We start from the raw sequence: 22,212 nt of genomic DNA, 5'->3' as shown, positions 1-22,212 counted from the left end.
TGTGTAACTGTTAAGTTTAAGGTTTGCATGTGCACTTACACATCAGCTCTGGTGCATCCTCACTCTGGGCCATGCACAAAGCTCAGCTTTGTGCTTCAAGTCTGAGAAGCCTGACAATCGTGTGCAGGAGCACTCCGAGGAAAGTCACTTGGGCAAAGACACAGGAGCTGACATCAGAGATGTGTCATGAGCAGGGAGGGACTGAAACAGTGCCTGTGGCACCAAGCACACACATGCTGAGCTGTGGTGCCACCCGTCCATAGGAAATTGTCTATGGGGGCTGTGTGTTTTGCTCATAGAGAAACCTTCAGCATTAGTCAGCAGCTCGGCATTCAGCTGTGTGCAGTTGCCCTGGCAGCATGGAGCTAACCATGGCTGTCATGCTGGGTGCCAACGCAGGGCTCAAGGGCAAGGCAATGACTTCTGCTCCCACCAGCCTGGACTTTCTCCAGCATGAGCCAAATGCCCACAGTCGTGTCTGCACAGGAGCTCAGAGTAGGGGCTTCGCCAGAGAGCCCCAGCCCCAGCATGTGAGTAATGCCCCTCTCCCACCTTTGCTTCCTCCAGAACGGGCTGAACGCCTTGCACCTGGCCTCCAAGGAGGGCCATGTGAAAATGGTGGTGGAGCTGCTGCACAAGGAGATCGTCTTGGAGACAACAACCAAGGTGAGGCTAAGGGAGTCTGGTCACATTACTCACAGTTCCGCACCCTGCCACTGCTGCCAGACGTGCCAGCAGTAGCTGAGAATGAGAGCAGTGAATCATGCTGTTTGCTCTCAGCCCCTGGAAAGGCTGTGCTGGTGGCAGTGCTGCTGGGCTGGGGCCTGGGACCCGGGCTCTGATTTCAGCACAGTTGAAGCTGTACTGGGTACCGCCGGGTGGGTGTGAGGTTCTTCTCCGCCCATGCCTCTCCCCTGTGGTGGCCATGGGGGCCACTGAAGGCTCAAGAGGGGAGTAACAGAAGCCAGAACATGTCCTACTACTGTTTTTACTCACATCTCCTCCTGGCACTGGCTGCACGCTCAGGTCAGCCCTTGCTGCCCCAGGGCAGCCCCTTCATGCTGCAACGCTGAGATGGCCTTGGAACCATTGTAGCAAACTTGGAAATCTCTGGTGCTCCTTAAATAGCATACCATTCCCTCCCTGGCATCACCACGGCAGGGAGTGGTTCTTGCTCAGTAACAAGCAAAACAACGCGCAGGCAAGCAGGGCTGACAAATGAGCAGCCTCCAGCACTGTCTGAAAGACTGCGAGAGCAGGAGGGGGCTGGCTTGCCACCTCCCCAGGGCTCTGGCACTCTGGCAGGGCTCAGGGCGTGGAGCAGGGTCTGGCATTCTGCCACACCACCCAAAGGCACAAGTCGGAAGAGCCTGTGTCTGCGTTTTTCCAGCCTGCTTATCATCCCCTAGCTCTGCTGGATGCCTTGGCTACCTGGGCACACACTGCAGTTTTGCCTGAAGACTGCCAGTTCAGCTCCCCCATCCTCCTTCCCCTCCTCATCTCTTGGTGCTGGAGGTACACAGAGCCTGACAATGCATACAGCATTTGCTGCCAGTAACTTCATGGGAAAGATGAAATCACTCTCTTCCCTGGCCAGCGAATGTGAAGGATAGCTGCAGGGACGGAGCATGGGGTGAGGGCCCCACAGGCTTCCCCTGGCCAGCTGCTCTGTTTGCACGTGTGTCAGCACGTGTGTCAGCACGTGTCAGCCTCGTCTTCCCCTGGTATCCAGGGCTGCTCCAGCCCCTGAGCGCTGCCCTGTGCTGTCTTTCAGAAAGGAAACACAGCCCTGCACATTGCTGCCCTGGCTGGACAACGGGACGTGGTGCGGGAACTGGTGAACTATGGGGCCAACGTCAATGCGCAGTCACAGGTAGAGTGCCCTGGGGTGGGAAAAGCACCCAGCATGCGTGATAATGGTGCCCTCATGGTGGGAGCTGTGCCTGGCATGGGCACCTCTCTCTACTCCTGTTCAGGGGCAAGGATGACTCTGCCAGACTCCCGGAAGAAGATGAGTATGCAAGTGGTGGGGAGGGATTCTTGAGGGGTGTGGGGAGACCAGCATGGTCTCTCTGCAGAGGGAGTCCATGGCAGCACACACAAGCACGCTGAAGTCATCCAGGGAGGACTCATGGCCAATGCCTCCCTGGCACAGCCATAAGGTCTCCAGCAAACCCTGCAGCTTTACATGCTGTGCCTCCTTCGCTCTCTCTTTCTTGGGCCTGGTGGGGTTGCAAGCTCTTCAGCTTTTGCCTGATGGGAGAAAGGTCCCTGGAGCAAGGGAGAGTAGTGTCAGTGAGTGGAAGGCAGTGTCTCCTCAGCTGGCTCTTGTGAAGCATCTCCTGGTTCTTTCTGGATGTGGGGAGCCTCGGGCTCCAGGTCTCTGTGATTGCTCCACTGTAGCTAGTTTTTTCCTTTTAAACACCCACACTGTGTATGCTTTTGCCCCAGTTCAGTGAGCTGGGGGTGTGGGTGTTGATGGGGTGTAGATCTGCAAGGAACCTAAGACACTCAAGGAAAAGTTGTGTTGATGTGCATGGCCCTGTGTTTGCAGAAAGGATTCACCCCCCTCTACATGGCAGCGCAGGAAAACCACCTGGAAGTTGTCAAGTTCTTGCTGGAAAATGGAGCTAACCAGAACGTAGCCACAGAGGTGAGACCCTTGGGGAGGACCCTGGGGCCCTGCTTGCTGGGGCTGCTGTTGGATGTGCCAGATGCTGCCATGGCTCCTTGGCTCTCCCTCTCTCACCTGCCTCTCCTTGGCAGGATGGCTTCACACCACTAGCTGTGGCTCTGCAGCAAGGGCATGAGAATGTGGTTGCTCACCTTATCAACTATGGAACAAAGGGAAAGGTCCGCCTGCCCGCCCTGCACATTGCAGCCCGCAACGATGACACTCGCACAGCTGCCGTGCTGCTGCAGAATGACCCCAATGCTGATGTCCTCTCAAAGGTGTGTGGCTTTCCCGCCCTGTCTCTGGGAGTTTTCCCACATCCCCAGGGAGAACAGCAGCTTGGTATGCTGTATTTATCCATCCTTTCAGCAGGGAGCATGTGTCTGGCTGGGCTGATCCCTCCTTCTTTCCCCTAGACTGGATTTACACCCTTGCACATTGCAGCCCACTACGAGAACCTCAGTGTGGCCCAATTACTGCTGAACCGTGGAGCCAGTGTCAACTTCACACCCCAGGTGAGTGCAGAGTGGGAAGGCTGCTGGGACGGGTACTGCTTCAGCACCAGAAGAGGATGTTGTGCCACCTTTCCATGTAGGTGCAGCAGCAGCTGCCAGGGTACACTGGAGAGGTGGGACCGTGCAGAAGGTAGCACGCTGATGCGTGTCTGAGGAGTTGCCATTAATAACCAGCGTGGGCCCTTTCTACTATGTCTCCCCTTTGTCGGATGCAGCCACGCATCCCTGGAAGCTCTTTGGGACACCTTGTGTCCAGGCTGAGGGACAGCTGTTGCTGTTGCTGCAGGGCAGAGCTGATAGCCCCTGCAGTTGGTGTGCCTCTTCAGTCCCACGGGTGCAGCCAAATCCATGAGCTGATGCTTTCCTGCAAGCTCTGTGCAGCTTCTGTCCACAGCCTTTAGCTGCAGGCAGGAGCAGGTCCTCACCCTCTCTCTCTCAGCCCTGTGAAACAAGCTGTTCCCCTGCATCGTCCCTGGGCAGGGATTTAGATCTCCTCTGTCCTTTGTTCATACCGTGACTCCTTGCAGCCCCGCAGGGAAAAGAGAAGGGGTTTCTCCCTCTAACAGACTGCTGTTCCTTCTGTCAGAATGGGATCACTCCCCTGCACATAGCCTCCCGCCGGGGCAACATCATCATGGTACGCCTGTTGCTGGACCGCGGGGCTCAGATAGAGACAAGGACCAAGGTAAGACCACTTCTGAATCACCAGCAAGTACGCGGGCCATCTCCCTCCCTGAGCTCCCTGCATCCCCTGTGGACATCTTGCCGGGTGTGTGAGGGAAGGTTGCTGGTGCACTAAGGGGATGGGCCAGGTTTTTCCCTGGTGTACGTAGAGGTGAGAGGAGGCTGTATGGCTACAGTGGGTGCGCCCTGGGGGCTGACGGCAGACTCAATTTTGCCTTATTTTGCAAACAAGTCCGAAGCCCCTGTTACTGTGCTGCCTGAGGGGAGAGCTGTGCCCTCCCTTGCCTATGCTGAGCCCTTGAGCTTTTCTCTCTCCCCAGGATGAGCTGACCCCTCTCCACTGTGCAGCTCGCAATGGACATGTGCGAATTGCAGAGATCCTGCTAGACCATGGGGCTCCTATTCAAGCCAAAACCAAGGTATCCATGGGACTCTGGGGCTGTGCTTGGTGCCAGGTCCTGGGGCAGCGCAGGGGGTAACAAGCTGTGCACAGCTGCTGAATGCCACCCGTGGCTGGGGCTGACTTTCTGGCCTGCCAAGGTATAAGGAGCTTCCTGACCTCCTCCTTGGCCCTAGCTGGAGCCCTTGGCCTGAGGGCTGCATGCTTCAAAGGAACGAGCCCTGAGAAGGGGATGGCCTGGGGACAGCCTGCCCCATGTCAGCAGCTCTTCAGGCCCTGCCTCTGCTCAGCATCGCCTTGCAAGCCTCTGTGAGGGATTTTGGGGCTTCTCTCTGGTAGCACCCTGGGGAGCAAGCCATCATTTCTGGCCCAGAGCTGTGGCCAGGGGAGTGAGGCAAGGGCTAGGTGGGATGCCTGGTCCCCCTTCCTGGCCCAGCCCTGAGGCCCCGCTCTGTGGTCGTAGAATGGCTTGTCGCCGATCCACATGGCAGCGCAGGGTGACCACCTGGACTGTGTGCGCCTGCTCCTGCAGTACAGTGCTGAGATCGATGACATCACGCTGGACCACCTAACACCGCTGCATGTGGCCGCGCACTGCGGGCACCACCGAGTGGCCAAACTGCTGGTGGAGAAGGGGGCCAAGCCCAACTCCCGAGCCCTGGTGAGTGAAGAGGGGCAGGCAGGGCTGTGGCAGGGGAGAGGGAGAGCGTTCTCACTAATGGCTGTCCATTTGTCCATCTGCAGAATGGCTTCACACCCCTCCATATCGCCTGCAAGAAGAACCACATCCGGGTGATGGAGCTGCTGCTGAAGACAGGTGCCTCCATCGATGCCGTCACGGAGGTAGGTGGGTTGCAGCCCAGCCCCAGCTTTCCAGCTGCTGCCTGTCCCCGGCAGGCAGCACTGCAGGGGATGATGGCCCTGTTGCCTCTGCTGGTCCCCAGACACCTCCTTTATTGCGGCTTGGAGCTCTTTGCAGCTCAGAGACTGTTGAGCCTGGCAGCATCTCCCCACAGCCTGCTTCTTGCAGGGCAGGGGGACTGCGGAGGAGGCAGCCATTCCCCATGTTCCCCTTGGCTCACTTGCCAGGCTGCTGGGGCCGGCCAAGCTGGGAACCCAGAGTTTGCCTCTGTGCTGAGGTGTGCCCCAGGGAGGGGGAGAAGGGGGCAGGAAGAGATGCTGGGAAGGCCATCAGTCCCCATTTGGCTCCTGGCCCCTTTCTTTCCACAGTCTGGCCTGACCCCCCTGCACGTGGCCGCCTTCATGGGGCACCTGCCCATTGTCAAGACCCTGCTGCAGCGTGGAGCCTCTCCTAATGTGTCCAATGTGGTGAGTCCCATCTGGCTGGGGCTGTGGGAACCCAGCATGGCGAGGTCGAGCAGGAGATGGGGATTGCCCAGGTCAGGCACCCATTGCTCTCCTGAGCAATCTCTGGTGCCCCCTGCTTTGTGTTGGCAGCGGGAACTGGTAGGGACCAGAAGAGGTTGTGGGTACTGCTCTCCAGTGCTCAGGCCAGAGGAACAACCACAGGAAGGCATATCCCCTCCTATGGCCTCACCACTTTATCCTGTCCTTGGTGCAGAAAGTGGAGACACCCCTACATATGGCAGCCAGAGCTGGGCACACGGATGTGGCAAAGTACCTGCTGCAGAACAAAGCCAAAGCCAATGCCAAGGCAAAGGTAGGCACAGAGATCCTGTGTGATAGTCCAGCTCTGGGAATAATTAACGCAGGTTTCTTTGCTCTCGCTTACCCAGAGCCTGGCTTGCCAGGGGCTGTGCAATGGCAAGAGCAGGGCTGGGGCCCCTTTGGCACGGCAAGCAAGGGACTGGTCCCAATCTGCCAAAACAGCTCTTCTGCCTCCCTTGCAGGATGACCAGACTCCTCTGCACTGTGCTGCACGCATTGGCCACACTGGCATGGTCAAACTCCTGCTGGAGAGCAATGCTGAGCCCAACCTGGCCACAACAGCAGGGCACACGCCCTTGCACATCACTGCCAAAGAGGGGCATGTGGACACAGCCCTGGCCCTGCTGGAGAAGGGGGCGTCACAGACCTGCATGACCAAGGTAGGCTGCTGTGGCCACTGCTGCTGAAGGTGTGACCTGGCTGGGCCAAGGCTGGGCAGGCTGGTGGCACAGTGTCCCTGTCACAGGAGGGGCAGCCTCCTCCTGTGCCGCAGCATGCACCAGTGCTCTCCTCCTCATCCCTGACATCCTGTGATGGGCTGCCTTTCTCCTCAGAAAGGATTTACCCCGCTCCATGTGGCAGCCAAGTACGGGAAGGTGGATGTGGCAGAGCTGCTGCTGGCACATGATGCTCATCCCAATGCAGCAGGGAAGGTGAGTGCTGCTCCTGTGGCAGTGGAAGGAGTGGTGTGGTATGGGGAGAAGCTCTGTCTCACCTGTCTGTGCCCTCTCCCCCTCCCCAGAACGGCCTGACCCCACTGCACGTGGCTGTGCACCACAACAACCTGGAGATCGTCAAGCTGCTGCTTCCCAAGGGGAGCTCCCCGCACAGCTCAGCCTGGGTAAGGCTGGACTGAGTGTCCCTGGGGGTGTGGGGCTGTGTCATGTGTCCGTTGCCTGCTAGCCTGGGGCTATTGTTGCCCCTCATCCCTGGCACTCAGGGAGTGTACAAGGGTCCAGCCACCACTAGCCACTCTCCACACCTGCTGCTCATGCCCGCCTGGTCCCTTGCACCAGTACATGGGGCAGGCAGGGGTGCTGGGCAGCTGACCCCTTCTGGCAGACAGGCTACCTCAGAGACAGTCCGTGCCGGCAGCCTGGTGGCTGTTGCTTGGGGGTCGCGTCTCCATGGCAAGCCCTGAGGGGCAGTGCTGCAGTTTGGGAAACCACACACAAATGTTTGCATGCAGCTATGAAGCAGTGAGCCAGAAAACCCGTGGGCTCGTGAGTGTCGCCCCGCTCTGCCTGAGCATGGGAAACATCTCCCTAAAGAGCAGACCAGCAGTCTAGCTGTCCACTTTGTGTGCAGGATCTGCATCCTCAGAACAGACAAGTGGCTGCTAGTGCCGGCCCTCCCCATCTGGCACTCCTGTCTCCCCCTGCACAGGCTGCCGGCAGACTTGCTGGGCAGGCACTGGGAGCAGCCAGTACCGGCGCCAGATCCCCCGTTGGTCTGCGTCACTAACGGTCTGTGCATCACCCTGGGCAGAGGGTGTCTGCCAGCTGCAGCGTGGCAGCAAAGGCAATGCTCAATGCTCCACAGTCTCTGCCTGAATACTAATCCTGCACATTGTGAGTTTTGCTCCAGAGCTCAGCCAGACACGTTCCGGGAGGTGTCTGTCTGCCCTAGCCTCTCATGTCCAGGTGGCTGAATACTGCTGTAGAAATTCATGTGTGGAAAAATCCAGGACAGCCAATGCCAGTGGAACCTGAAGCAGGTGGTCTTTGAAACCCCTGTGCTGACTTGGCTGGAAGAGTGGGATTTGGCTCCAGTGCCAGGGCTAGGGGCTGCCAGGGAGATGGTTTGGGTGTAAGCCTGCATCCCTGAGCTCTGGAGGCAACGAGGAAGGGCAGGCCTGACCTGGAGAGACAAGGTGACACCTTCTGTCCCTGCTGGTCTGCTTGGCAGGGGCTGAGCACTGCAATGAGCCTCTCTCCCTGCAGAATGGGTACACCCCCCTGCACATTGCTGCCAAGCAGAACCAGATGGAGGTGGCCAGCAGCTTGCTGCAGTACGGGGCTTCTGCAAACGCGGAGTCTGTACAGGGAGTCACCCCCCTACACCTGGCTTCCCAGGAGGGGCATGCGGACATGGTGGCACTGCTTTTCTCCAAACAAGCCAACGGTGACCTAGGCAACAAGGTAAGTTGTCCTGGCATGTCCTGCCAGGCAGTAGCTGACAAGGTGGTAGTCCAGGCCCCAGTGCCTCCCTGCGTTTAGGCAGCAGTGCCCTGGCTAGCAGCACAGTGTTGGTCAATTTGCCAGGTTGGAGACCTGGCCTCAGAGTCTCTGCTGCTAGAGCTGCAGTGATGGCATTGCCACCACGCTGAGATGTCCTCTCTTTGCAGAGTGGCCTGACTCCTCTCCATCTTGTGGCGCAAGAGGGCCATGTGCTGGTTGCTGATGTTCTAGTGAAACACGGAGTCACAGTGGATACAACAACCAGGGTAAAGTGGTGCATTGACCATGGCTATGGTGAAAAATGTGGGGGAGCCATCTCTAGGCTTGCTTCAGGAGGAGCATTGCTTTTCTTTTTCTTTGTGCAAGTCTGCCCTCTTGCAGGCATCCTTACCATTTTGTCTCTGCCTTGGGGACTCTTCCACCTCTTCCCTCCACCTTCCTGGAGGGATGATTCTTGCCTGCTCCCACAGCTCACCCCTGTACCAACAGGCACAACCATGGTGTGGTCTGCAGTGTGCCTTCTGCCCTGGTCCTGGGCTCTCAGGCAGTACCTGCACACATGCCCCGTCCTTCATCTGTGGGGCCTTACCCATGGGATGAGCATACTGAAGCCGGAAGGGAAGGAAGTGCCACTGAGGGCAGGCTGAAACCTGATGTCATTTTTCAGATGGGCTATACTCCGCTGCATGTGGCCAGCCACTATGGGAACATCAAGCTGGTGAAGTTTTTGCTGCAGCACCAGGCTGATGTCAACGCCAAGACTAAGGTACAGAAATGTCCTGTGCTCCAAGGACCTTTCTGCCCTTGGCAACAGCATGCAGGTTGATGGGGAAGGCTTAGCCTCCCTCCCTGCTTCCACTTCCCCTACCCCCACATTGCTCCAAGCCCTCCTGTCTCCATGTCTGGAAGCTTCTGTAGTCTAGCTACAGGCCTGGGGAAAGTGCTGGGTTCTGCAGAGCCATTTTGCTTGCTCTGGAAAGAAGGGAGCCACGCTCATGCTCCAGGCTTGAAGCACAGAGTGAGGCCCCGGGGCACTTCTGGGGCAGCACACACCTGGAACTGATGGCAGCACCCTCTGTCCTCCCCTGCAGCTGGGCTACACCCCTCTGCACCAAGCAGCGCAGCAGGGCCACACGGACGTTGTGACACTGCTGCTGAAGCATGGTGCCTCTCCCAATGAGATCAGCATGGTGAGTACGGCGTGTGCCTGCACCTACTCGCCCCATGGCAAGCTGGGGTGCCTGCCTGGGCTTCCCTGTGGCTGCTGCTCACTCGGTATTTCTTCCCTGCACAGAATGGCACCACTCCCCTGGCCATTGCAAAGAGGCTTGGCTACATTTCTGTCACAGACGTGCTCAAGATCGTCACAGAGGAAACCGATGTCCTGGTAAGCCCCTGGGGACTGGGACCAGGACCCTGCGGAGGAGGGATGGGGCTGGGAGCAGCCCTGCAAAGGTCCACTGAGCATGGCTGGGCAGCGCCAGTGTTGACAGCTGGATGCCTAGCCCAGGGGTGAGAAGGGGGCTGCAGGCAGCTGTGCAGCAAAGAGCTGGCCTCCTCTGACTCTGCTCTGCTCCCGCAGTCAATTGGTGACAAGCACCGCATGAGCTTCCCAGAGACTGTAGACGAAATTCTGGACGTGTCAGAGGATGAAGGTGAGGGGCCAGAACTGGGCCCACCATCCCAGAGATCCGCTGGCTGGCCCAGCATGGCAGGCAGCAGTCTCAAGAATAGGCACTGGCATTCCTGCCGGGGGCCGTGGGGGAACTGTGTGGCCCCACAGTTGGTCTTGTGGAGAGGACAAGGGGAGCCCACCGGACTCCTAGGGTGGCACCTCCTGGTTCAGGTGCTTCCCTGCGCTATGCAGGAGGGATATGACTGGACCTCTCCATGGTCCCGTGCCCCAGGGACAGCGTGCAGAGAGCCCGTGGGTGTGCAGAGCTCACCGCTGTGACCTGCTCCGCGGGGTGGTACCAGCTCCCAGCTCAGCTGCAGCTGGTCTGCTCCTGCTCCCTCCCACCAACACCTCACCTTTGCCTCTTCTTACTTTGCAGGCACTGCTCATGTCACAGTAATGGGTATGAAATGTGTCCCCCCGCCCCAGCTCAGTGACCCATTTCACCCCATGGCCACTAACCACCCGCATGCCATGTCCATCTGCTGTGCCCTGGTGCTGTCCAGCGCAGGCCCTGCTGTCCTGCCCTGCCCACCTGTGTCCGTGCTGCTTGCCGTGGTGTGACTGCATGAACAGGCCTTGCCCCAGCCTGGGGGGAGCCCTGGCTCCTGGTAGGCCCCCAGCACTGTCCCCAGGAGGCAGAAGAGCCTGGTTCTGTGGCAAAATCTGCTGCCCCTCCACAACTGCCCTGTGCTGTCCTGGCCAGGGCAGGGATGAACCCGAGTGCTCAGGGTCTTGGTGCTGCTACAGTCCCCTCTCCATAACTGGGGCTCCCTCCCTGCTTTGGAAGGTGCTGGCCTCACTCCCATAGGGCATTGGCAAGACCCAAACGCTGGTGAACAGCTTAGCAGGTGTTAACTAGCAGCAGGCAGCGTTGGCTGGGCTTCTGCCTCCAAGGGGGGCGTGTGGCTGCACTCGGCCATGTTAGGGCATCCTTCCCATGTCCCCAGGCCTGCCTACATTCCTGTCCCCAGCATCCAACAGTAGGCTGTACTCTGTGCTTGGTGCTGTGGGAAAGGGGTCAGCTAGCAGCTGTGGCTCCTGACAGCTACCACAGCTCTTGTCTCACCGACCTGCAGCACAGGCTTTGGCCCTGCCAGCAGACCCCATCTGGCAGAGGGCAAAGCTGCCCCATGGCTGGCCGAGCCCCAGGAGGCAAGTGTGTGTGGCCAACAGTGGGAGCAGAGGTGGGCCCTGGCTCCAGACCTGTGGAGGGATGGGGACAAGGGCTGCACATGGGTGCTCCATTGTCCTTCTGCCTCTCTGCATGCTGAGCTAGCTCTCGGTTTCAGAGGAGGAGCTGATCACACCAAAGCCCAGGACAGCTGATGCCAGGGACCAGGAGGGCAAGAAGGAGATGCTGGAGTTTGTGACCATGACGACACTGGAGCAAACGTAAGAGGCGCTGGGTGGTGAGGAGGGAGCAGGTACAGGGCACAGGGCCAGCCTGGTGCAGGGCTGGGTTGCCAGTGGATCAGGGATAGGTCTGGGCAAGGAATGGATCACTGAGCCCCTATCAGCTAGCATGGCAGGCAAAGCTGGTTGGTATTGTTCCTGCACCAGGACACGGGTCTGCTCTTGACTTTGCCTTCATCCAATGGCTCTGGAACTCTCTGGGGAGGGCTAAGGGCTGAGGGGCTCAGGCTGACCACTTCAGTGGCTGTCATCCCTCTCCTGCCAGGGTGGAGTCTCCAGCTGTCCTGCAGGTCCCCTGCATCCCACCTGAGACTGTGGTGACCAGAGCAGAGGAGACTGAGCAGGTAGGACCTGTGGAGACAGAAGCTGAGCAAGTCAGTCTGCTGCATGCACCCTCGGTGTCCCCGCAGGAGGTGAGCATGAGACACAGCCTGCCACAGCCCCCGCAGGCATTATCTGCCGGGGGGAGCCCCCTGTCAGCCAAACATGGGGTGGGTGGTGGGGATGGACTTGCTCGGGGAGGGTTATGAGACTGTGGAGGAGTGGGCAGGCCCAGCACCCCCAATAGGTCCCTGTGCCCATGGGTCTCTTCCTTGCCTTATACAGCCCTCCAAGGAGTTTGATGAGGACTCCCTGATCCCCAGCAGCCCTGCCACTGAGACCTCAGATAACATCAGCCCAGTGGCCAGCCCCGTGCACACAGGGTGAGTGCCCAGCCCATGCGCACTCTATGCATGAGCCAGCTGCAAGGTGCTCACCTGCCCATGCCTCTGCCCACTCCAGGTTCCTGGTGAGCTTCATGGTGGATGCCCGTGGTGGCTCCATGCGGGGCAGCCGGCACCATGGACTGCGTGTGGTCATCCCACCCCGTGCCTGCGCAGCACCGACCCGCATCACCTGCCGCCTTGTGAAGCCCCAAAAGCTGCCTGCACCCCCATCGCTGGCTGAGGAGGAGGGTCTGGCCAGCCGGATCATTGCCCTGGGGCCCACCGGTGCCCAGTTCCTCAGGTGAGCACAGCTAGGAACAGAACAGATGGGGCTGCCCACATCAGGGCCATCCCTCAGGACTGGGGATGGATCTGGGCTCCTCTGGAGTCTCTGCCAACTGGAACAAGACCTCTGTCCATCTCTGCTGCTGGGGCTCTGGTGCAGGAGAGATCCCACCTCTGGCCCGGTGCAGCCTGCTTCTGAGGTGGGTCGTTCCAGCGTAATGGAGCAGTGGCTGTGCTGTGGTAGGAAAAGCCTGACCAGCACGGTCCTGCCAGGCACAGAGCCCCACTTCCTTGAGAGAGGGGTGTGAGCAGCCTTGCCTTCCTCCTGCGGCAGCTGTGCAGCACGATGGGTGGGTGTTCTGCCCAGGGCTGCCTTGCTGCCTGCGTGTCCGAGCAGCAGCAGCGGGTGCAAGCGCTCTTCCTCTGCTGTCTGCAGCCCTGTCATTGTGGAGATCCCACACTTTGCCTCGTATGGGCGTGGAGACCGTGAGCTGGTGGTGTTGCGCAGTGAGAATGGCTCTGTTTGGAAGGAGCACCGCAACCGCTATGAGGAGAGCTACATGGACCAGCTGCTCAACGGCATGGATGAGGGTGAGTGTGCCAGGCAATGGGGGCTTGACACCATGCAGCTCCCCACAGGCAGGGCTGTGGCCGGCCTGGGTGGTGGGATGAGCTTGTGTGGTCAGTGCACCTTGGAGGGGGTGATGGGTAGCAGCCACAGGTTTGGTGTATGGGCATTGATGGCTATGCTGCCCTTGCAGAGCTGGAGACCCTGGAGGAGCTGGAGAAGAAGAGGGTCTGCCGCATCATCACCACCGACTTTCCTCTCTACTTCGTGGTCATGTCCCGGATTTGCCAGGACTGCGATACGATCAGCCCTGAGGGAGGGTGTTTAAAAAGCACACTGGTGCCCATGGTACAGGCCACCTTCCCGGACACTGCTGTCACCAAGGGAGTGAGGTTGGCCCTGCAGGTGAGCCCTGGGGAGCCTGGCCCAGGGCCCGGCTGGGCTCCTGCAGGCAGGGGTAGGCAGCAGGTCCAGGCTGTGCCCCAGCCTGGGGGAGACAGGCCCTGATGCCTGTGCTGGTGCTGCCGGCAGGCACAGCCCGTGCCCGATGAGCTGGTGACTAAGCTGCTGGGGAACCAGGCAACCTTCAGCCCCATCGTCACAGTGGAGCCACGCCGAAGGAAGTTCCACCGCCCCATCGGCCTCCGCATCCCACTGCCACCATCCTGGAAGGACAATCCCCGAGACAGCGGTGAGGGTGACACCACCAGCCTGCGCCTGCTCTGCAGTGTCATTGGTAAGGCTGCCAACCCCTACTGTGCAGGCAGTCGAGCTCTCTGGAGGGGGATGGGATGGGCTGCCTTGGTGGGGTGCAGCTCCTGCAAGCTGAGGACAGGTCACAGCGATGGAGAGGGCAGATGCCTGGGGGATGCAGACCCCAAGCTTACAGAAAGGCAGCATGCTTACCCTTTCTTTCTGCTGCAGGAGGGACAGCCCAAGCCCAGTGGGAAGACATAACAGGCACCACAAAGCTGGTCTACGAAAATGAGTGTGCTAACTTTACCACCAATGTGTCTGCCAGGTGAGTCCTGGGAGATCGTGTGCTCATCTGGGGACATCTGCTGCTCCTTGGGCCCTCCCAGGTTGCAGCCTGTGCCAAGAGGAGCCTCCCCTCCCTGTGCTCATTGTGGCGCTGCCCCATTCCCGTGTGCAGGGCAGTTGCCTCCAGCCTTGAGACCCCCATGCTGCCTCAGCACGCTTCAGGAAACACTCATGACAACTGTGTGTTGCAGAGGGAAGGGGCCGTTCTTTTTACTTGGGTGGGTCCCCATCATGGATGGGGCTGCTCCTGTACCCAGAGCTCTTGGGCACCCTCCGCAGTGCGGTTTGCTGTTGGGGTGGGGGGCAGCTCTCCTGGTGCCACTGGGGAACCTGCCCGGCAGTGCCCCAACCCAGCCCTCCCACAGGTTCTGGCTGGCTGACTGCCCACGCACAGCCGAGGCCGTGCACTTTGCCACAGTGCTGTACAAGGAGCTGACGGCTGTGCCCTACATGGCCAAATTCGTGGTGTTTGCCAAGATGAATGATGCACGGGAAGGCCGGCTACGCTGCTACTGCATGACTGACGACAAGGTTGACAAGACTTTAGAGCAGCATGAAAACTTCACTGAGGTGGCTCGCAGCAGGGACATTGAGGTTTGTCCCCACCAGCATGTTGAGGGGGGCAGCAGGGAGAAGGCTGCTCAAGCGAGGGGAGTCTGATGCTGGTGGAGGGGCCTGACCCCGGCCCAGGGAGGAAAGTCGGGGTTACCTGCCCTGTCCAGTGGCAGGATAAGCGACTCCGCACAGGGTCTGAGCCTGTTTTCTGCTCCGTGCCAGGTGGTAGAGGGGATGCCTTTGCACGTTGAGCTCTCAGGGAACCTGGTGCCGGTCAAGAAGGCCACTCAGCCCCGCACCTTCCTCTTCCAGTCCTTCCGCGAGAATCGTCTCGCCATCCCCATCAAGGTAACGGCAGGGTGCCGAGCTGGGCTGCAGCTGGGGCCTCTGTGCCTGTACGTGTCAAGCCACCTAACCAGGCTCTCGGTGCTCAGGTTCGGGACAGCAGCCGGGAAGCCAGTGGATCCCTGTCTTTCTTGCGCAAGGCCATGAAATATGAGGACCTCCAGCATGTGCTCTGCCACCTGAACATCAGCATACCACCCTGCACCAAGGTCAGTGCCTGGTCTCTGGCACCTCTGGGAGGGGGCTGCAGGGGCCCATCCTGCCCTCCGGTGCAGGAGACAGCCCTCACAGTCTTTTCTTCCTCAGCTGCTCTGCATGGCCACATCGTGCCACTCTGAGGCTGCAGGGGAAGCAGTGGTGCCAGGGCAGAGCTGCTGCCCTCTTTTCAAGCTGGTGACCCCTTGGTTTGTCCCCACTCTCACAGGCAAGTGGCAGCGAGGAGCGGAGGAGGACACTGACGCCGTTGTCTCTGCGGGAGCGATACAGCATCCTAAGTGAGACCAGTTTCGGTATGCAGCCTGCTAGGACTGGTCAAGCCTGGTGGAAAGGCTGGGCTGACCCTGCCGTACTCACACTCGTGGCAGCTTCCTTTTCCCTGCGGGTTTCCTTTTGGTCCTGCATGAGGCCCCCACAGCCAGCACCCCTTTGCCCTCCCCACCCTGGTGTGGGGCCCGGCGCAGCTGAAGCTGTGACTCCCTCTTCTCCAGGCTCTCTGAGCAGCACGGACAAGGCAGACCAGAAGATGGTTGACATAGCAGAACAGCTGGGCCTAAGCTGGGCTGGTGAGTCCACACCTGAGGGCTCTGAGGATACACAGCACTCCTTGGAAAGCTGACACTTAGGAAGGCTAGAAATGTGCTGCAGGGTGGTGCGATTATGCTTTGCGCTGTCCAGGGAGCTGGGCCCTGGTGCAGGTGGTATGCACGCAGTCTGCACTAGCTCCTCTGGCAGGCTGTCTTTGCCTCCCAGCACTTCTGCTAAACCGTGAGCATACCGTGGCACTGAAATGAACCTTCTTGCAGCTGTGCATGCATTCAGACACATGTGCAGATACCAGGCTAGGGTTTTGTTCTGAGTTGCACATATTGCTGCTGTTTGTGGAGGCCCTGTGCTACAGATGCAGCCACGTGCCCAGTGGCAGTACCCACGTTTCTCCTTAGCATAAGACACTGCTACACCGGTCACAGCCAGCCTGGGCAGAGGGGCTTCAACCTCTGCCTTGTCCCAGCTCCTGCTCCTGCATGTTCTGTTGTGTTCAGTTGTTGTATGTGATGGGGACTGTGTGTTGGGTCTGGCTGAGCCCTTCACAGCGTCCCTAGCCTTATTGGCTCAGGGGGTGGCAGTGGGTGCCAGAGGGCATGATGCTGAGATGTGGTGTCTCCCCCAGAGCTGGCACGTGAGCTGCAGTTTGGGGTGGAAGACATCAACAGGATACGTGCAGAAAATCCCAACTCCCTGCTGGAGCAGAGCATAGCTTTACTCAACCTCTGGGTCAGCCGCGAGGGCAAGGGTGTCAAGAGTGAGTATCTGCAGTGCCCTGTTACAGGCACGGAGGTGACAGGGCTGGCTGTGCCAGAGTGTGCTCAGGGGTCACTGGCTGGCTTTACACCACTGGGTCATGCACACCTACGCCTGCCTGGGGGGTGTCTGGGGCATTGCTTCGCTCCCCCAGTGACCAGTTTGCTGATAATGGCTTCCCCCTGCAGTTGAGAATCTGTACACGGCGCTGAGGAACATCGACCGCAGCGAGATTGTCAACACGCTGGAGGGCTCCGGCCGGCAGAGCCGCAGCCTGAAGGGCAGCTGGCGCTACACGGACAGAGACTACTCCCTCTCACCGTCCCAGATGAATGGTGAGTCCCGGCTTTGGGCAGGGACGGCGGGAGGCTCCTGGGGGCAGGGTCCATGCAGACAGAGCGGGGCTGGTATCTTACCTGACTAGGGTGCACCAGCAGCCCACTGGGAGTTCAGTGGGCCCAAGGCATTGCTGACAGACATGGCCCCTTCACCGGGGCTTACGCTGCAGGGAGCTTGGTCTTGCCATACTGACTTCTCCAGGTGGGGTGGTCACAGTTTCCTTGTCCTGACGTGCCAGTGAGAGGTGCCTGGAGCTGTGCGAGCTGAGCGGTGGCCAGGGAGCTCACAGAGTCCTGGCTGTCCAGCTGCAGTGGTGCACCCGGGCTGGGTCCCAGGCAGAGCATGCCTGCGTGTGGGGATGCAGCCAGGGTCAGCTGCAGGGTGCGCCGTCAGGGAGCAGGCTCACCTGGCAAGGGCAGGGCTTTGTGCTGCTGCAGCCCTGCACTGTGTCGCTGCCTGTGTAGCGCTGGCTCATCGCTCTCTCCCTCTCTGTCTCTCCCGTTGTTCTGCTCTCTCAACATGCCACCTAGCACTGTGAGGTGCAGGCACTCCTGTGGGTCACTTCTTTTCACCTCTCTCCTCTGAGCTCATCCTGGCCTGTCCTCCTCTCATCTTCCTCCACTGCCTGTCTCCACTGTCTCCACCTCAGCTAAGCCCTCGGGGAGCTGCGTCCTGCTCCAGCGACTGCACACCACCAGGGACTGCCCCTCTCATGGCTGTCATGCTTGCAGGCGGCCACCCCAGGCCTTCTCTTGCACTGCCCTGCACTCCTTCCCTCGCTGGCCCTGCATTGCTTGCCCCGAGCCAGGCACCCACACAGGGGAGAGGTGCCCCTTCTGTGCTGGGTGTCCCAGCTGTCCCTCCTGCCTCAGCTGCAGCTAGCCATCCCTGGATGCCTGGGGAGCAGAATGGGTTCTCTGATGATCTCCGGGGATGGAAAAGGGGCTAGTGGCTCAGAGCTGAAAAAGGCTGAGCAAAGCCAGCTGCCTAGTGGGAGTGCCTGGCTTGGCTGTGGTCTGTATCAGTGTGCCTGGGCTGTGCACATAGCCCTGAGTGATGAGGATGTGGCAACTGTTTGTACCCCCAAAGACTCCAACAGGGCTGTAGGGCCCTGGCTGCATCCTGCAGGGCCTCAGGGTCGTGTGATACGTGCCATCCAGGGCCATCCTTCTCTGCTCATGGTACTGCTTCCAGCCTGCTCCTCTGTTGTGGAGAGTGCCTGCCAGACTTGGCCACCTGACTGTCAGCCAGCTGATGCTGGATGGGGGCCTGTGGGCAGGGACCTGGAGGCTGATGGAGCAGGATAGCAAAGAGGACACTGTCTCCTGCAGTGTGGATGGGGCATCTTGTGGGCCCCAGGCCAGCCCTCCCCATAGGAGTGGGCAGCCCCAGGGCCTGTCCAAACCAGCCCCAGGACTTGAAGGGAGGCATGGTGGCACTTGCAGGAACCATGCAAAGGCAGCAGCTGCTGCGAGCGCGGCCCTGCTCAGCCCAGCCACTGGGGTCTGTGGCATGACCATTGCTGTCCTTGGGGCAGGCATCCTCCTGGAGGCTATTTCCCTTCTCGCCCCACTGTGCTTGTGTATGCGTGAGACGGCTGCTGGAGATGTCGCCTCTATCTGCCCATATAGGTTACGCTTCGCTGCAGGACGAGCTGCTGTCCCCCGCCTCCCTGCATTACATGCTGCCATCCCCGCTGCGTGCTGACCAGTACTGGAATGAGGTGGCCATCATGGATGCTATCCCCATGGCTGCCACAGAACAGGATGCCCTGATGGAGATGTCCGACATGCAGGTGTGGTCTTCGGGGCTCACCCCCTCACTGGTGACTGCTGAGGACTCCTCTCTGGAGTGCAGCAAGGCCGAGGACTCGGATGCCACAAGCGAAGGCCGGTTCCCGGGGCAGCTTCTAGCAGACACACATGGCCCAGACCACATGGGCTCTATGGACCTGGTTGAGGATGACACAGTGGACTCAGATGCCATGAATGGCCTGATTGACCTTCTAGAGCAGGAGGAGGGGCAGAGGCCAGAGGGGAAGATGCCAGCCGGTGATCACCAGCCAGGGACCAGGGAGCAGGACCCAGAGAGTGAAGTCTCTTTTGTTTCAGTTCAACAGAAGGTGCAAGCCAGGATCACAGCATCACCTACCATTAGCCACGTCGTGGAGAAGAGCACTGACAGGTACCGCGGCCTGGGGTGCCGGGATGACTGTGGGAGGGGAGCAGAACTGCTTTGCCAGCTATTGCCCCGTACTGGGCCAGCTGCAATAATCTTCCAGCTTTGCCTGCTTCTCTGCTGGCTCTCCAGCTCTGGAGCCCGGGCATCCCTAGCAGACAGAGCAGTGGCTTGGGCAGAGTGCCTTGCACCTCTCGGGGTGGGAAGATCTTCTTGCAGAGCACCTGGGAGGGACCCCAGGCCCTGCATGTAAATTGTGCTTACCAGAGCCATCTCAGCTTGGGCTGCATCCCCGCACGTTCCCAGTGCCACTGGTCCTGTGAGGTCCCTGGCAGAGCCTGGCGATGCTCCACAGCATTGCCTTAGACCCTTGCAGCCAGGCTGCGAGGCTGTAGGGTGGGTAGGAAGCATGGCAGGGAGGAGGCCTGTGCTCTCTGTACATCTGCGTTTTGTGCTGCTTGTGCCAGGTGCGTGGCAGTGCTGTGAGCAGGGGAGCCCAGTGCCTGGTGGGGTGCAGGATGTGCCGGCATGCCTGCCAGAGGTAGGCTGGTGCTCAGGGTGCAGCCCTCCATGCCAAAGCTGACTGCCTCTCTCTCTCTGTCTCTCTCTCCCTGTCCCTCTCTGGTGCCCAGGCTGAGGGACTGGAATGCAGAAGGCTCCTTTATCTCCTGCCTACAGGACCTGACAGAGGGCTCCTGGCAGGAGGGGGTCACCCGAAGGCTGCTCCTGACGCACACCACAGCCTCCGGGGCACAGGGCCAGGAGCAAGAGCAGGTCCTGGCGCCGGCCATGGAGCTGATGCAGGTCAGCTCCGCAGAGGACAGCGACTGGCAGCCCCAGAACCCCACGGGCGGCTGGCAAGATGAGGCAGACAGCCACTTCTTTGGGCAGGTGAGGGTAAGGGCAGGGGGACCCAGACCTACAGGTGGTAGAGACCCCACGCACGGCCCTTTCCTGAGCCTGCCACAAGGCCAGCTGGACACACTGGGTGCTAGTGGAGGCACAAGTCTCCTGCCACACTTCCTGCCCCTGGGGGTGCCTCTCAGCCCAGAATAGCCTGCTATGCTTGATACCTGAGCTCTTGCTCTCCATTTATAACCCAGCCAGCCTCCCTGCCTTCTTCCTTATTGATATCTGCCCTGGCCGCTAGCCCAGCAGCCTGCTGGAGCCAGAAATAGAGCTGGTCTGGGGGCCAGGGGTGGGGGTGGGCACCTTGCCACAGCCACGTGGAGCCGGCAAGCACAAGGAGAGGGCAAGTGCCTTTCCCCAGCCAGGGCACACAGCAGTCCCAGCAGCACAGCCATGCTTGGAGGTAGTTGCTCAGCTCTGCAGTATGCGTCTCCTGAGTCACGTGCAATTCCAGTGACACCCCGAACCCCTGGCTCCTGCCCGGGGCTTTATTTGTCCTGTGGTGGAGGACTGCATGATGCCCTTCCACTACAGCCAGGAAGACAGGTTGTTGGCGAGCTGATGGAGAAGGGAGACAGGGGTGTCCTGGTTAGTGCCTGGCTGGGCATGGGTGGTGCTGTCACAGTCCCAGCCCCATGACTTTGACAGAAGCTGTGAGTGCAAAGGGTGCCCCACCTGCCTGCTCCCTTCTCGCCGCCCCCCCAGCCAGCTGAGCTGGGCAGCTAGGGTTACAGCAGTCCTCCCGCAGAGCTGGCGAGCCCGGCAGGCTGCAGACCCACAAAGCTGCTCCTGCCCTGGAGGTTTTGCCTGTCCCAGCTGGACAGCATGGCCGGGCTCTGAGCTGCGGGCTCAGACCCACTGGGCACACGTGCAGCTGCACGTGCTGAGGCAGGATGTGGGCTCTCCTGGCCCAGCTGCTTATTGCCTTGGTGCTGCTGGCCTTCTTCCTGGTCAGCTGCCAGAACGTCATGCACATTGTCAGGGGCTCTGTCCGCTTCCTGCTCAAACACGCCCACCGTGAGCTGGACAAGGAGCTCGGGGAGAGCCAGAGGCTGGCGGACGATGAGGAGGCTCTCTCCACCAGGGTCGTCCGCCGGCGCATCTTTGTGAAGGTAATGAGCAGGGAGCTGAGGGGCTTCCCCCAGGGCAGATGAAGAGGAGAGCAGTGAAGGGATGGGGCAGGATGGGGCAGAGGCTGTGGGGTGCCTGTGAGCTGTACTGTCCTTGCCTGCAAAAGGGCTCCCCTCACTCCCCCTGAAATGCCCTGATGTCCCTCCTGTCACTGCAGGGGAACGAAGTCCTTCATCTCCCTGGAGAGCAGGTGACTGAAGAGCAGTTCACAGATGATCAAGGCAATATTATCACCAAGAAGGTGAGTGATCAAGGGCATGGTGGGGACAACGGCATGCGGCAGCTTTTCTCCTCTCCCCTCTGCCCAGCTGCCCTCTCCTCCCTGCAGCCCAGGGGCCCACGCAGGGCACTCACGTCCCGTCGTCTTTGGTTACAGTCACAGCACTTCTCCAGCCAGACCCTGTGCATGGGACAGAGGCTGCACGCCATGTGCAGTTTGTGGCCAGGCAGGGTGAGGAGGGAGGCATGGTGCCCTGGTGCCAGCTGTAATGCCCAACTGTGTGGTTCTCCACAGGTCATTCGGAAGGTGGTGCGTCAGCTGGGGCCTGGTGACACGGATGACAGGCAGGAACAGGAAGAGCTGATTCTGGAGGGCTCCCTGCAGGAGCCCCAAGACCTGGAGGCTGAGGATGATCACTTCATGAAATACTCCATTCTGCACCGGGACAGTCTGGGGGCCAAGGTACAGTGTGGCTCATAGTGCCTGCCGGTGTCCAGCACTGCCTCTGCAGGATTTGCAGGCTCTGAGGCTCTGCCACCCTTTGTCCTTCCGCCCTGCTCTCCTCTCCTCTCCTGTTTCCCCTCTAAGGCCTCCAGGGGCAGCTCTTGCCTAGTGCACCAGTCTTCTTGCTCAGTGTCTTCTGCCAACTGACTCTGCCTTTCCCTCTCGTGTCTTCTTCTGTATGTCTGTCTGTCCACCTGGGTGATCTCCTGCTTCCTGCCCCTGTGGCTTCCTCAGGAGGAGATGCGAGTGCGTGTCCCGAAAGTGGAGGTCTCTGGGGGCAGGATGGGGGCTCAGATAGTGAAACGAGCCAGCCTGAAAAGAGGGAAGCAGTGACCCCTCAAATGGCCTCTTTTGAGGTAACCCCACCTTTGCTCTTCCTTCTGTCCCAGCTCCCCATGCTGCTGTCTGCACTGAGCTGCTGGTCATGCATATCCTCCTGGGGAAAGTGTAACAGAGCCGTGCAGAGTCGGGTTGCTGTGCCGCAGCAAAATGCTGAGGGTGGGCAGTGGCATGCCCCTGCTGCTAACCTGCTCCTGGGGCCCAGGGTGTGGGTGCAATGGTTATGGGGTGCCCTGTTCTGCAGCGATGCTCCAGCCAGCTGCTGGTGCTGGGTCAACCTCTGTGCTCAGCACTTCGCTGCGGCTGCAGTGCTAGGGGCTGCTACTGCAGTCACTGCATC

General features: G+C 59.9%; 1 protein-coding gene across 12 annotated transcripts in view; it reads left to right on the top strand.

The window, feature by feature from the left end:
* The window catches only part of ANK1 (ankyrin 1), a 66,384-nt gene that overhangs the window by 40,397 nt on the left and 3,775 nt on the right, over positions 1-22,212 (top strand). For 4 of the 12 annotated variants that reach the window (XM_037371796.1, XM_037371795.1, XM_037371801.1 and 1 more), the window contains 42 exons: positions 568-666; positions 1,775-1,873; positions 2,555-2,653; positions 2,767-2,952; positions 3,091-3,189; positions 3,776-3,874; positions 4,194-4,292; positions 4,737-4,934; positions 5,018-5,116; positions 5,504-5,602; positions 5,856-5,954; positions 6,145-6,342; positions 6,517-6,615; positions 6,705-6,803; positions 7,906-8,103; positions 8,310-8,408; positions 8,810-8,908; positions 9,234-9,332; positions 9,437-9,529; positions 9,725-9,797; positions 10,197-10,220; positions 10,897-11,004; positions 11,110-11,212; positions 11,499-11,646; positions 11,840-11,937; positions 12,017-12,241; positions 12,662-12,816; positions 12,987-13,198; positions 13,325-13,529; positions 13,718-13,814; positions 14,200-14,428; positions 14,612-14,737; positions 14,824-14,943; positions 15,159-15,243; positions 15,442-15,516; positions 16,122-16,253; positions 16,441-16,587; positions 18,223-18,775; positions 19,402-19,660; positions 20,967-21,050; positions 21,324-21,491; positions 21,768-21,889. In XM_037371796.1, the coding sequence (XP_037227693.1) occupies positions 568-666; positions 1,775-1,873; positions 2,555-2,653; positions 2,767-2,952; positions 3,091-3,189; positions 3,776-3,874; positions 4,194-4,292; positions 4,737-4,934; positions 5,018-5,116; positions 5,504-5,602; positions 5,856-5,954; positions 6,145-6,342; positions 6,517-6,615; positions 6,705-6,803; positions 7,906-8,103; positions 8,310-8,408; positions 8,810-8,908; positions 9,234-9,332; positions 9,437-9,529; positions 9,725-9,797; positions 10,197-10,220; positions 10,897-11,004; positions 11,110-11,212; positions 11,499-11,646; positions 11,840-11,937; positions 12,017-12,241; positions 12,662-12,816; positions 12,987-13,198; positions 13,325-13,529; positions 13,718-13,814; positions 14,200-14,428; positions 14,612-14,737; positions 14,824-14,943; positions 15,159-15,243; positions 15,442-15,516; positions 16,122-16,253; positions 16,441-16,587; positions 18,223-18,775; positions 19,402-19,660; positions 20,967-21,050; positions 21,324-21,491; positions 21,768-21,866 (5,784 nt within the window). In that variant the 3' untranslated portion in view covers positions 21,867-21,889. The other 8 variants (XM_037371802.1, XM_037371798.1, XM_037371797.1 and 5 more) reach the window with 7 other exon arrangements.

This window comes from Falco rusticolus, chromosome 20, assembly GCF_015220075.1.
Source record: "Falco rusticolus isolate bFalRus1 chromosome 20, bFalRus1.pri, whole genome shotgun sequence".
In the NCBI taxonomy this organism is placed as follows: Eukaryota; Metazoa; Chordata; class Aves; order Falconiformes; family Falconidae; genus Falco; species Falco rusticolus.
The sequence above is the reverse complement of the archived record's forward strand: the minus strand, read 5'-3'. Positions and strand labels throughout refer to the sequence as shown.